The following is a 12,432-nucleotide window of genomic DNA, read 5'->3' as shown; positions in this document are numbered from 1 at the left end:
TTAACATACATGTCTGCTTTTTCTTCTTTTCCCTGATACTTCATTTTCTATTCTTTCATTATAGTCCAGAAGAAGCCAAAGCTATTTCGTCACAGATGATTGGGAAGCTGCTTTTTACGAAACAGACGGGAGAGAAGGGCAGGATATGTAACCATGTGTTCATCTGTGAGCGCAGATATCCCAGGAGAGAATATTACTTTGCAATTACCATGGAAAGGTCATTTCAAGTGAGTTCCCGCGTTCTTATAGCGTTTATAAGGCTTATAAGCTATAGGGAATGTGCATGCTGCAGAGAGCAATCATGACCAATTTCTCGCTCGGAGAAAGTAAAATGACCGACATAAGTTTCTCAGTGCGTCATCCTTCTATAAATTCAGATGATAATCCAGCATGATGGAGCTTATTGGAATGTTGAGGGTTTTTTTTTTAGTTGCATATTTTGCATTTTTTTCTTTTTATGACTGTTGTGGTTAGATGCATTGGTTTGAATATTTTTTTGAACCCATTCTACAACTTTAGACCTTCTATTACTTCTTTATGGAGAGGTTTCTAGAGGTCTTTAGATAAGGACTTTTGATATGTACTTTATGGTCTTTAGAAAAGACCATGATATGGTCTTCAGGGTTTCCTGTAGCAGTAGTGAGTAAGTTTAGGTTTTGTAGCAGACACCTATTGTCCGATGCTGAACTCCGAACACTGACTTCTTCCAGAAGTCTGTTTTAATGTTGAGAGCGATTTTCCAGCTTCTTTGGGATTCGGGTACAGTTCTAGTAACCCCGAACCGATGAACCCGAAAATCCATGGGTCCACTCATCCCTAGCAGCGAGTGCTATCACTTTTACACTAGGGATGACATTTCAGCCCGCTCAAAAGGCTTGGCTTGGTGGCCAGACAATATATTGTAAAGGGGTTGCCCAGTACAACAATCCTTAGGAAAGGTCATCAACATCACATTGGGGTCTATAGGAATGAAGGAGCTGTTGTGTCCTATTAGCTTCCAAAAACCTTTGTGTGCCACAGGTTCCAGTAATAAAATGAAAAAAAGGTGTGGAAACCACATAAAACGACCAAAACTGGATAACTCCATTCTATAAATAATTTTATTGAACATACAAAATATTGTACACAAAAATCATGACAAAAACTAGGACATAAATGGTACAATGTGGGACCATGGTGCGAGACACCGCACAGAGATGTAATTGTGCCAGCGGATCGGAAACCACAGACTCCTAGTTATAAAAGATGACTGTATAGAGGAGAGGACACCAGAGTATAGATATCAATCATAGGGATATGGTGCATAAAATAATGCTGACTAATCCTAGGATGTAGGCGCTACAATGTACTAATAGTTACAGTTTATACCACATAGGGTTAATAAGATAAGTGCCTGTAGCCCAGCAAAACATACGAGTCCCTAGGAAAACCAAGTGGGGAAAGAAATCAAGGATGCACCATCAACCTTGCCTACATAGATCCCCCCATGGTCAAAATTTGACCAAATGTAGTCCGAATCTGAATATAATTCCATGGGCTAGCAGCCGCTCAGCCCATATGTATTACCTCTCAAAACGGGGGGGAGCTCTCTGGTGTCCCTGGGTCCGGTCCGCTGGTAGCCCGACGCGCGTTTCGGAGCCGGGAAGCTCCTTCGTCAGGGGTTCCAGTAATAACAGATCGACAGGGGTGCAACCCATAGTCAATTCAAAGAAGAAGAAAAATATATGGTGTCCACGCTCTTTAATGTACGAAAGGAAAATGTGGACAGAAGTCCTAAAAATGAGGTTTTATCTGAATTGTACGTTTATTGAATTTATTTGTGGTAGCTGTACCCTGTTTTCTTCATTCACGTCTTGATGTAGAATAGAGACTGATCATGGTGAATCCTTTGGGTCTGTGCACACGTTGCAGAATTGACGCTGTAGATTCGCAGCAGTTTTCCATCCGGCTTACAGTACAATGTAAACCTATGGAAAACAAAATCCGAGGTGCACATGCTGCGGAAACGCTGCGTTGTATTTTTTGCAGCATGTCAATTCTTTGTGCTGATTCTGCAGCGTTTTACACCTGTTCCTTTATAGGAATCCGCAGGTGAAATCCGCACAAAAAACGCAGGAAATCCGCGCTAAATCTGCAGGTAAAACGGTACTGAAAAAATCCGCACACGAATCCGCAATGTGGGCACAATACCTTTATATTCTTGCACTTAGTAATGTATGTGATGCTTTTTGTGTCTCTATGATTCTCTTAGCACTTCTATACTGTCGGTGCCTTGGTGGTTCCCCCGAGCAGAGCCGGTATTTCATCTCTTCATCTCTTAGAAGAAGCCTGCAGTGATTTATTACACTGTCAGATGTTTGGCAGCCAATATTAACGTGCCCTGGAGAACGGATACCTCGCATTAATTTCCAGAAATCTGCGAGAGTTGTGAATCAACCATGACAAACATTTTAACGTATTCCCCATAGGTCTGCGCTCATTGCCTTTTAAATGCTAACTTGTTTTTAATCAAAGATGTGCAGAAAGGTGTTAAGTTTTATTGAAATTGATAAGAAAATGAATTCTTCAAGTTGAATGCCATATTACAGACTATTCATTGGTTACTGACTATTAAGTATGTTTAGTACTTAAAAAGGTTGTCCGAGACTTTTTATTTAGCGGGACTACAACCTGCATGATCCTAATAATGTGCATTGTGCTCACTTTTAAGTATTTGCTCTGTGATTCACAAACTTGTGATCACATGCTGAACATTTTCTCTTCTGCTTTTCTGAGTTGAGCCCGTGAAGAGAAGCAGTAGAGAAAACTGCATGCGAAGAGCACCGAGAATGTAGACATGGCGGAATCCTAACAGTGAGTACATTACATCACTGTTAGGCCACATTCACACATTCAGTATTTTACATCAGTATTTGTAAGCCAAAACCAGGAGTGGGTGAAAAATACAGAAGTTGTGAATATGTTTCTATTATATTTTTCCTCTGATTGTTCCACTCCTGGTTTGGCTTACAGATACTGATGTAAAACACTAATCAAATACTGAAAGTCTGAATGTGGCCTTTAGGATTCTTCATGTTAGATTACTTTCTAAATTCTATAGTTTCCAGACAAGCCCAGACAGGTTGTCCACATATTGTCACTTAGGAGCACTCCGCTCCTTTGCTTCCAGGCCTCTTGGCCTCTTAGTGGCGGGGGCGGTGTGCTCCTGATAGACAGTTTGGATCATTGGCGTTGTTGCTCCGCTGGTCCAAGCTGTGAACTCTCCTATTCTGTAAGCAGAGAAGCAGCTTTGCCTCTGCAGCATTGGAGGAGCGCAAGGACCCTGAAGCTTGGCCGAAGCTACCTTCAGAGCAGCGCTTGCAAGCTTTATTGGAAAGAGTTTGTACGTGCTGCACTTCTTGCTTCCACTGATACACTGCAGACTTGGCCTGTTAACCCAGAGAATAAGCAGTTATCAATATAATTAAAAATTCCACTGTTGTTGAGAAGGGAATGGATTTTCAATAATTACATTGTAACATTTTATGCTCCTGTGATGACAGAGGAAAGACTGCCTCTGCTTGGAGTAATGGAGAATACGTAGTTTGGACCAACGGCGCAACAATTCCGATGGTTCAAGATGTTAATTTTTAGTAACGAATCCCCTTGCCAGCATGTAGAAAGCCGCGAGGCAGGGGACCGGTGCACACCTCAGGATAGAAGGGGAAAAAAACTCCTTTAATACTGAGAAAAATCCAATGAGACCAAATATTCAATACGAACCTAATGGATGCCCTACTACCATGTAATAATTTCCCTTGTTGATGTGGGCATCTATGTCTGTCTCATACTGCTTCATTTCATTGGGAAACCTGTGTGAGAGAGTAATTGTAAGGACCCATTCACATGTCCAAACTTTGTCACTTTTTATATACTTCCCCTGAAAAAATCTACAGAAAAATCTGGTCCCAGTGTCCTGTGCGGTTACTTTAGTGTCTTGTGGCGGTCGGATGTGACAGTGGAGATTGATTATGCTGCATGCAACGTTTCTCTGCCCAGCTGTGATCTCCGGCCAGGAGCACAATATGGATATTCCCTTTTGTTTGCATACAACCTGGGCAAAGGAAGAATTGCCCCTTCCTTAGGTTTTCATTGCGTGCATTGAGAAAAGTGTCTAAGGCTTCTTTCACACTAGCATCGGAATCTCCCCGTCGCAATGCGTCGGGGAGAGATTCCGACGCTAGCGTTTGCTGCATTGCACAATGGAGGCAGCGGATGCATTTTTCCGGCGCATCCGCTGCCCCATTGTAAGGTGCGGGGAGGTGGGGGCGGAGTTCCAGCCGCACATGCGCGGTTGGAAAAAGCGGTCCGTCGGGAGAAAAAAACGTTACATGTAGGGTTTTTTTCACCTGACGGTCCGCCAAAGCACGACGCATTCGTCGCAAGACAGATGCGAAGTGTGCAAATCCGTCGCAAATGCGTCGTCAATAGAAGTGTATGGGGAAAAAACGCATCCTGCAAGCACTTTTGCAGGATGCGTTTTTTCTGCAAAACGACGCATTGTGACGGATTAAAAAAAACGCTAGTGTGAAAGTAGCCTAACATGCACATTACTCTCTTTTTTAAATGGTCATAAATGGAATTTCCTGTATCTGGACTCCAACTAATGTCACCTTCTGAAAGTCGTATCGAATGATACTAAAAGTGTAAAATGCCTTTAGAATGCGTATATCTTTACATAATAAAGGCATAGAAAAATGTTCTGGTCTTGAGTAATGATGGGTAAATCTACAGAGAATGACAACATTTTTGGTACCTTCTCTTAAAGTAAGAAGAGCCCACAATGGTCACTGAAGTAACTTGAAACTGACAAAAGGAATTTTGTATTTAAATTTACTGAATATCAACAAATGAAAATCAGACGTTGATTTTAAATTGTGATTCAAAAGAAAAATGTAAAAAATACTAATAAAAATGGCTTGGACATAAATGATGTTACCTTTACGGGGTTGTACACTACTTTAACAACCCCTTCTCATTCTCAACGCTTGGCATTGATAAAATAAAAAAAATCTATACTATACTCCCCTCCCGCCTTGGCTCCGTTCCCCTCGTGTTGTTGAATTGAGCATGGAGGAAGTCCAGGCTGCAGCTGCTCCTCACTTCTTCTTGTTCAATTCGACAGAAGGCGGAGACAGTGACGCCAGCGTTGATTGGGCGTCGGGGTCATGTGTCACAACACCGCATAGGAGCTGATCGGGAACGGTGCCAGCACAGGAGAGGAGTATAGGCTATTTTATTTTATCGTGCGGTATGAGAAGGGGTTTTCCAAGTAGTGGCCAGCATCTTTAACTTAATATTTTCTTGCAAGGCACTCACTGTAAATCAAAGATTTCTGTAACTCTCAGACAGGGGTCAGACGTCCGTATGTTCAGTCCTGCGAGAGAATTGGGCCAATTATGCTAATGACACTCGGCTCCAACTCTATTAGAGATTGATCCGAGTATCATCTTACTGTGACCCAATTCGCATGAGAGAATCGCATCACAGGTGCAGAGAAAACTGAGAACTTAATTTCTCCATTCTCTGTGTAGATCTGCGGACATGGGACTGTACTTAGATGACATCCGAGTGCAGTCTGATGTTTCACACGCACCTATAGGCTTGTATGTGTGTATGTGATCCAATCATCGGATGCACCTGCAGCATTCAGTGATTGTTTTTCTTGCCGAATTGGTATTAGAAAAAAATCGCAGCTCTGCACTGCCCCATAGTATAACACTTAGCTGACTGCTATCCGATAAAGCATCAGATGACGCTCATCAGTGTTATACAGTCTGACTGCGCCCTTAATGAGACTTGTGCACCTATTCACTTCTGTTTTGGCCCACTCCTCGGGAGCAAACTTCACCAGCTGTCCCGTGTGAAGGATGCAGGTTTCAGTCCCTTCCATAGAAGTTCAATAAGATTTAGATAAGGGTCATCTAAGGCCACTTAAGAATAATTCAGTGCTTTGCTTCTAGCCATTCTTGGATGTTTTTAGCTGTACTTTAGGTTATTATCGTGTTGGAGGACCTTTGACCTGCAACTCAGACCAAGCTTTCTGATATAAGGCAGCATATTTCATTCCAGAATGACTTGATAGTCTCGAGATGTCATTGTACCCTGCACAGATTCATTCACGACACCCTTTGCCAGATGCAACACAACAACCAAAGAACATAACAGAGCCTCCTCCATGTTTCACAGTAGGTGCAGTGTTCTTTTCTTCCTATGCTTCATTTTTGTGTCTGTGAACATAGAGCTGATGTGACTTCCCAAAAAGCTCCAGTTTTGTCTCATCTGTCCATAGGACTTTCTCTCAGTATGCATTTTTTCACATTCAAGTCTTGTTTTTTCATGACTTATTTTCAACAGTGGTTTCCACCTCAGTAGTCGTTCATGAAGTCCACTTTGGCCGAGACTGCGGCAGATGATGTGATCTGACGCTAATGTACCTTGACCTTGGAGTTCACGTCTAAACGTTTCTGAAGGTGTTCTTGGCTCTTTAGTTGTCATTTATATTATTACCTGTCTCTTCAATATGTCAGCAATTTTCCTCTTGTGGTCGCGTCCCGGGAAGGTTGGCTACAGTCCCATAGACCTTAAACTTCTGAATAATATGTGCACTTGTAGGAACAGGAACTTATGAAGCTGTTTGGAGATGGTCTTCTATCCTTTAATCTTTTCACATCTTTATCATTTTCTTCCCGAGACCATTCTCACCTCCGCATTTTGTGGCCCATGTGCAGTGTGCTACACACCCTGATTCCAAACAGCACTGTGACTACTTTTCTCCAGGCAGACTGACCGATTACAAGTTTGTAACCTGTGATGCTAATTACAGGAGTCACCTTAGCTGAACATGTCCCTAATATGGTCAAATTATTTTCAAGCTTTTCTAGGCGTCTTATCATTTTTGTCCAGGCCTTTTTCATTAGTTTTGTTTTTATTTTTTTTTATTTCTCTGTTGAACTACAATTCAAAAGTAATGTCTGATTTTCATTCGCTCGTCTTTTGCCAATTTAAATTGATAATTACTTTTGCCAGTTTCAAGATATTTCAGTGACCATTGTGGGTTTTTCTTTCTTTAACAGAAGGATAACAAAAAAAAAAAAATCTCACATACTGCTACCTAGCTGGAACGCAAGGTGGCAGCAGTGCTCCACACAACCTCAACCGCTGCTGTGTATACCCTGAAGTATGATGGATCCCGTCAGCATGATGCACACCTAGCTTTCATGTGTAACTGCGTGTAACTGACAGCGTCTTTATAGGCTGCTTGACCTAACTTGCCTCCTGCCAGCTTTCGGGCTATGCTTTTCTGTTTTAACATTCAGGGCATTTTGTGAACCAACAATGTAATCTGGTTTTGTGGAATGTTTTATTGAATTGTATAAACTGTTGCCGAAGAAAATGTGTCATGTATGTGCGTGTTCCTGCATAATGTTAATTGATCAGAATTATCTAGTCACATTTAACTGTTTATTGTAGGTCACAGTTCTCGAGAGTGTATACCATAGCATTAAAGGGGTTGTTCACTACTTGGACCACCCCTTCTGAATCCCTGTGTTTCACCCAGTAGAATAATAACACTTCTACTCGCCTACGGAGCCGGAGCTGTGCCATCGGTCTCGACACTGGCTCCCACGTGACATTATGTCATGTGATCCTTGGGGCCAATCAGCGCAGGCGCCACTCTCCTATCCTATGGACGAATCGCGCACTTCTGGAGGAAGTAAGAGGTCAGCAGCGGCTCTCACTTCCTCCTGTTGTCCTAATTTGTCTGGAAGAGGAGAGAAGTCGACGCTAATTGGCTGCAGGGATTGTGTGACATAATAATGTTCCTTGAGCCCAGGAGAGCAAGTTCTGACACCTCTTCTATGGCGCCGGAGGGGAGTATAAATGTTATTTTACTGGCGGAGGGATGACTCCGGGATTCAGAAGGGGTTGCCTGAGTAGTGAACAACCCCTTTAAGTTTCAACTTGGCTAAATTTATGGGACCGGGTGCAAACTGTGCCAAAATGCCCGACTATTACGGTATTTCTCCTTCACCAGTGGCACAGTGCATCCTGACGAAAAGTGCTCACTAAGAGATCGCAATCCGTCACTCTAGAAAATGTATTTCCCCAATTCCAAGTCTAATTATGACCTGTTTTACAACTCTCCAGCTACGGATTGACATTGTACATAGTGAGGTTTGCCTTGAGTGAGTCTCCCTAGCCTCAGAAATAGAAATCAAATCTGTTGGGATCTCATTAAACATTTGGGTAATTGGCAGAGACAGTTGTAACCAGATGGACCATACGGTCGCCCAAAATGAACTTTCTCCGATCCCAGAGGCCCACCTACTACATTACATTTGAAATGCTATGTAAGGTCATGTGCGCCGACATGTAAAGGAAGTCTGAATTTTTCTGATTCAGATACGTTGCTGTTTTTTTTTACATTTTGAGCTATTCTTTGTAATATTCTCTTTTTGTTTTATTTTTTTCAGGGTCCCGTGTTGATTGGAAGCTCACAAGGTGGCGTTAACATTGAAGACGTTGCTGCGGAAAATCCTGACGCTATTGTAAAAGAGCCAATTGATATTGTACAAGGCATTCAGAAGGAACAAGCTGCTAGGGTAAATGATTTTGCTTTTTAAAGGCCACCGGTCACCATGCATTAGAAATGCTGGAGAACCGACGGAGTGGAAATAAATGGATGACCCTCTCACAGTGAGAGCGCAAGATCTCGTGTGTTATCATCATGAGATCTCGCTCTTTGCACTGACCCAGCACTTCCGCCTTGTTTATTAACGGTAAGATTATTAAAGCGGTAACCGCTTAGTACAGGATGCCGGTTAGTACAAGGAGCGAGATCTCGTGATGTTGGTGTGGGAGGAGCCACAGAGGATTGTGGGATCCTGCTCGGCATGCCAAGGTCTTACTTCACTCAACTTTTCAGCCTGACTTTTGCTAGAAAGCCTGTCCCTTTTAGGGGCTATTAGGGACCCTTTGGCACTATTTTGACCATAATTTGTATTCAGAAAAGTCTGGTAGCACTAGCAAGCTCCAGATACCAACTACTTAGTAGGACAGAGAGTGAAACGCCCATCGATGGATCTTAGAGCTCTCCCCAAGGCAGGTAGAAAAGGAAACACTGGCAGCGGTGCTCAGCTCATGGTGACCACTATGGGATCCAGGTAAGCAATAATACCAAATAAAGTGCTGGCCTTTTATTGAAGCATGAAATTGCTAAGCTGGGCACATGAAAACTCCCTTTTTTAAATTTGTTTAGAAAATGATTAATGGCTTGCATTAAGCTTTTGCATCAAGTTTGTGTCATTCCCCTGACAATGACTGACAGCCGGCACTTATGATGAGCGAGCTGTCAGTCAGTGTCAGGGGCGTGGTCTCCATACACTGAGCGGTGACTGAAGCTGCATCAGCACCACCCCCATGACTAAACCCCAAACGGTATCGGGAAGGATAAAGTTAATTTCCTCCCGACAGTGGGGGTCTAGGTGCCTGCACCGTGCAGGTTCAGAACTCCATTATCCTGCAGATTAACCCCACACTTGCAGGTTAATCGTGTTTTTTCACATGCCAGGTTCCCTTTAAATATTTTTTTTCCCTAGAATTGTGGGTGATGTTTTATTTTCCATTTCCATATGAAATTTTTGAAATTTTGCGGAGTCTCACTTTAAACTACCACTTCCAGTTCTGTAGTGATTAAAGGCATTGTTCCATTTCAATTTAATTTCTCAAGTGGCTGCAGTTTAATATAAAAAACCCAAACTGCCCCGTACTCAACATCCCGAGGTCAGTTGGCAAGTCTCCACCGGTGTGTGGTGTTGGCTGCGGTGCTAAGGTCAGTGAGCTTACCTGCTCTAGCAGGGGGGAAAAGACTCGCCAGAGGACCTGGGAATGATGAGCACAATGCGTTTTTTGCTTTTTTATATAGCAAACTGCAACCAGGGGAAAACATTTAATTGATTTTTCATCTCCCAAATCTTCACATTCTGGAATGGTTTCCCCTGAATGTAGACAAGAGGATTCAGCATTTACAATAGGTGATGGTCACAGCTCACCTCCCCCCCTCACTTTACACAGATCACAGAGCATACATACCCCACCCCCATAGAGGTCAATAGACATCTCTATCGTGGTCCCTGTCATCCATGTTGCTGCTGTAAAGCACATCTCATATTGCTGTAAAAAGAAGCTCGGGCAAGATTGTCCCCCAAACCATGAACATAAAATAGCAGAAAAAAAGTATATACCGTAATCATCTGGTTTTAGTTATTAAAAATATATATGGATGAGACATTTTCTTTTAAGATGGGATTCAATATCTGAGAAAATGCCCGTAGTGAGCTTTCCCTCTTACTTTTGTATCTACCTGCAGTTTGCCGGGTTATTAAAGTAATTTTACTCCTGTTACACAAGAGAAAGGAAAAAGTTACATCGTATTATACAAGTCCATAAACATTTGGATGTGTTGTTAGTGTGAAACCTCAGAAGGAAATGTATTAAAACAATCCGTTCTGCTTTCACCAGGCGTCTGTATGTTTAGTTCTCGATTGTGTTCTTTCCATCTGTGAGCTACATACATTAAACAGTAGTAGATGTAATTGGAGATAATTGAGTATATTTTCCAGGGAAATCTAGAAGAGTCATCAGACTGTATTTATTTATTGTCTCTTTTCTTATGTTAGCTTGCACAGAAAATGGGCTTCCCGGAAAATCTTGTGGATGAGGCAGCCCAGTGCATGATCAACTTGTATAATCTATTCATGAAGTACGACGCCACAATGGTCGAAATCAATCCCATGGTAGAAGATGCATCTGGAATAGGTAAGCCGCACTTTTGTGACGGATGTTTATTCCATTCATTTCCTCCAGCTCTCAGATGTGGCAGACATTATGCAGTTTGCTGTTTTTTGACGCCTTTTTATCTTATGCTCTGGGAGGAGAATTTTCTTTTTAATATCCCAGCTTATTAATGGATATGTAAGAAAATTGCTGTTAGAGAAATGATAGGAACAGAGGAACTGGAGCACATTCATTCCTATATTGATAGGTTGTTATTAAAGGAATGGTCCGGTACCTAAAATGTCCTTTCTAAGTATGTATTTTTACATCCTAGCCACTTTTGTAATTAGATTTATTATGAAAAATACCTTACACTTGTCCTTATCCTGCTAATCCAGAAATGTTGTTTTTTTTTTCTTTCTGTGACTGTTTAAAATGAGTCTTAAACAGGACGTCACAGGAGGCGGGGGTGGCACTAATTTCCCTGCAGCATCCATCGCCACTCCTGTAACAAGATATCATCAAAGGGTAGCGCTGCAGTTACTACTCTTTCATGTATCGCTGCCTCTGAAGATGCCCTGGTTAGATTGCATTGGTAGAAGTAAGTGCAGCGCTGGCTTTCTGCTTCTATCTTTGCTGCTTCATCTTCCTACTGATAAGCAAGATGTCGTCAGGGGGCAGAAATAGAAGCAGTGTGAGTGCCCTCTTTGGGTCAGCACTGCCGCTGCCGACAATTTGTTTGGGAGCGGTGCTAGAAGCTGCTGGGAGGGTGATCCAATACATGCTGCCGTGTTGCCCGTATTGTTACCTGTGCGGATTATTGGATGCCCACTCTGCTGGATTCCCGCTTCAATGCCAACGTACCATCATTACTTCCGTCACTGGAGCAGGATCACAAAATGCGTGAATACAATGACATGCTGGTAAGAGAAACTACTGATGGCCTGACAGCAGAGATGGAGGAGGAAGTCTCCAACGCAGCTAGGTCACCAACAACAACTCAGAAGGAAGGGTTTGCATGGCCGAAATGTGGCAAAACTTTGAGCATGCCACAACATCTGGCACCACCATCTGATACGGTCTATATTAGCAGGAGGTAGCCTTACAACAACATGGTGGAAGAGTACCTGTCCACACGTCTCCACGTACCAACTGATGGGTCTGCCCCATTTATCTTCTGGGTCTCCGAACTGGACACTTGGCCTGAGCTTGCCCTTTATGCCTTGGCAGTGCTGGCCTGCCTTGTGGCAGGTGTACTGTTGAAATGTGTGTTTAGCAAGGTGGAGTGTGATCACAGATTGGGTCTCAACGCATTATCTCCAACAGGGCCCCCAAATATTGCACGTCTTTATTAGGACTGGTCTTTCCATATGGCTGCGGGGCCCGGATGTGTCTACACTCACTATAGTTGTGCCCGTGATCTTGCTTCTTTTCACTTCCTTCTATTTACTTGATATGCCTTGAAAGGTTGTGTGAAGTGTAGAAATCCTGAAGATATTCCTACCACTTAAATCTGTCAATTCGGCTTATCCGTAACCTTTTCTTACAAAATGTCATGAGCATGAATCCCATGGAAATAGTCTGTGCTGATGGTGAATTTTTTTTTTCCTACTA

The 12,432-nt window shown here is 42.7% G+C and overlaps 1 protein-coding gene across 1 annotated transcript in view; it reads left to right on the top strand.

The window, feature by feature from the left end:
• Positions 1 to 12,432, top strand: part of SUCLA2 (succinate-CoA ligase ADP-forming subunit beta) — a 148,595-nt gene that overhangs the window by 63,254 nt on the left and 72,909 nt on the right. Inside the window, exons 4-6 of the mRNA XM_069758283.1 lie at positions 65 to 227; positions 8,517 to 8,645; positions 10,722 to 10,860. Of these exons, the coding sequence (XP_069614384.1) occupies positions 65 to 227; positions 8,517 to 8,645; positions 10,722 to 10,860 (431 nt within the window). The remainder of the gene's footprint in view (positions 1 to 64; positions 228 to 8,516; positions 8,646 to 10,721; positions 10,861 to 12,432) is intronic.

The sequence above is a fragment of the Ranitomeya imitator genome, chromosome 3 (genome assembly GCF_032444005.1).
Source record: "Ranitomeya imitator isolate aRanImi1 chromosome 3, aRanImi1.pri, whole genome shotgun sequence".
NCBI lineage: Eukaryota > Metazoa > Chordata > Amphibia > Anura > Dendrobatidae > Ranitomeya > Ranitomeya imitator.
This window is presented reverse-complemented; position numbering and strand designations above follow the sequence as displayed.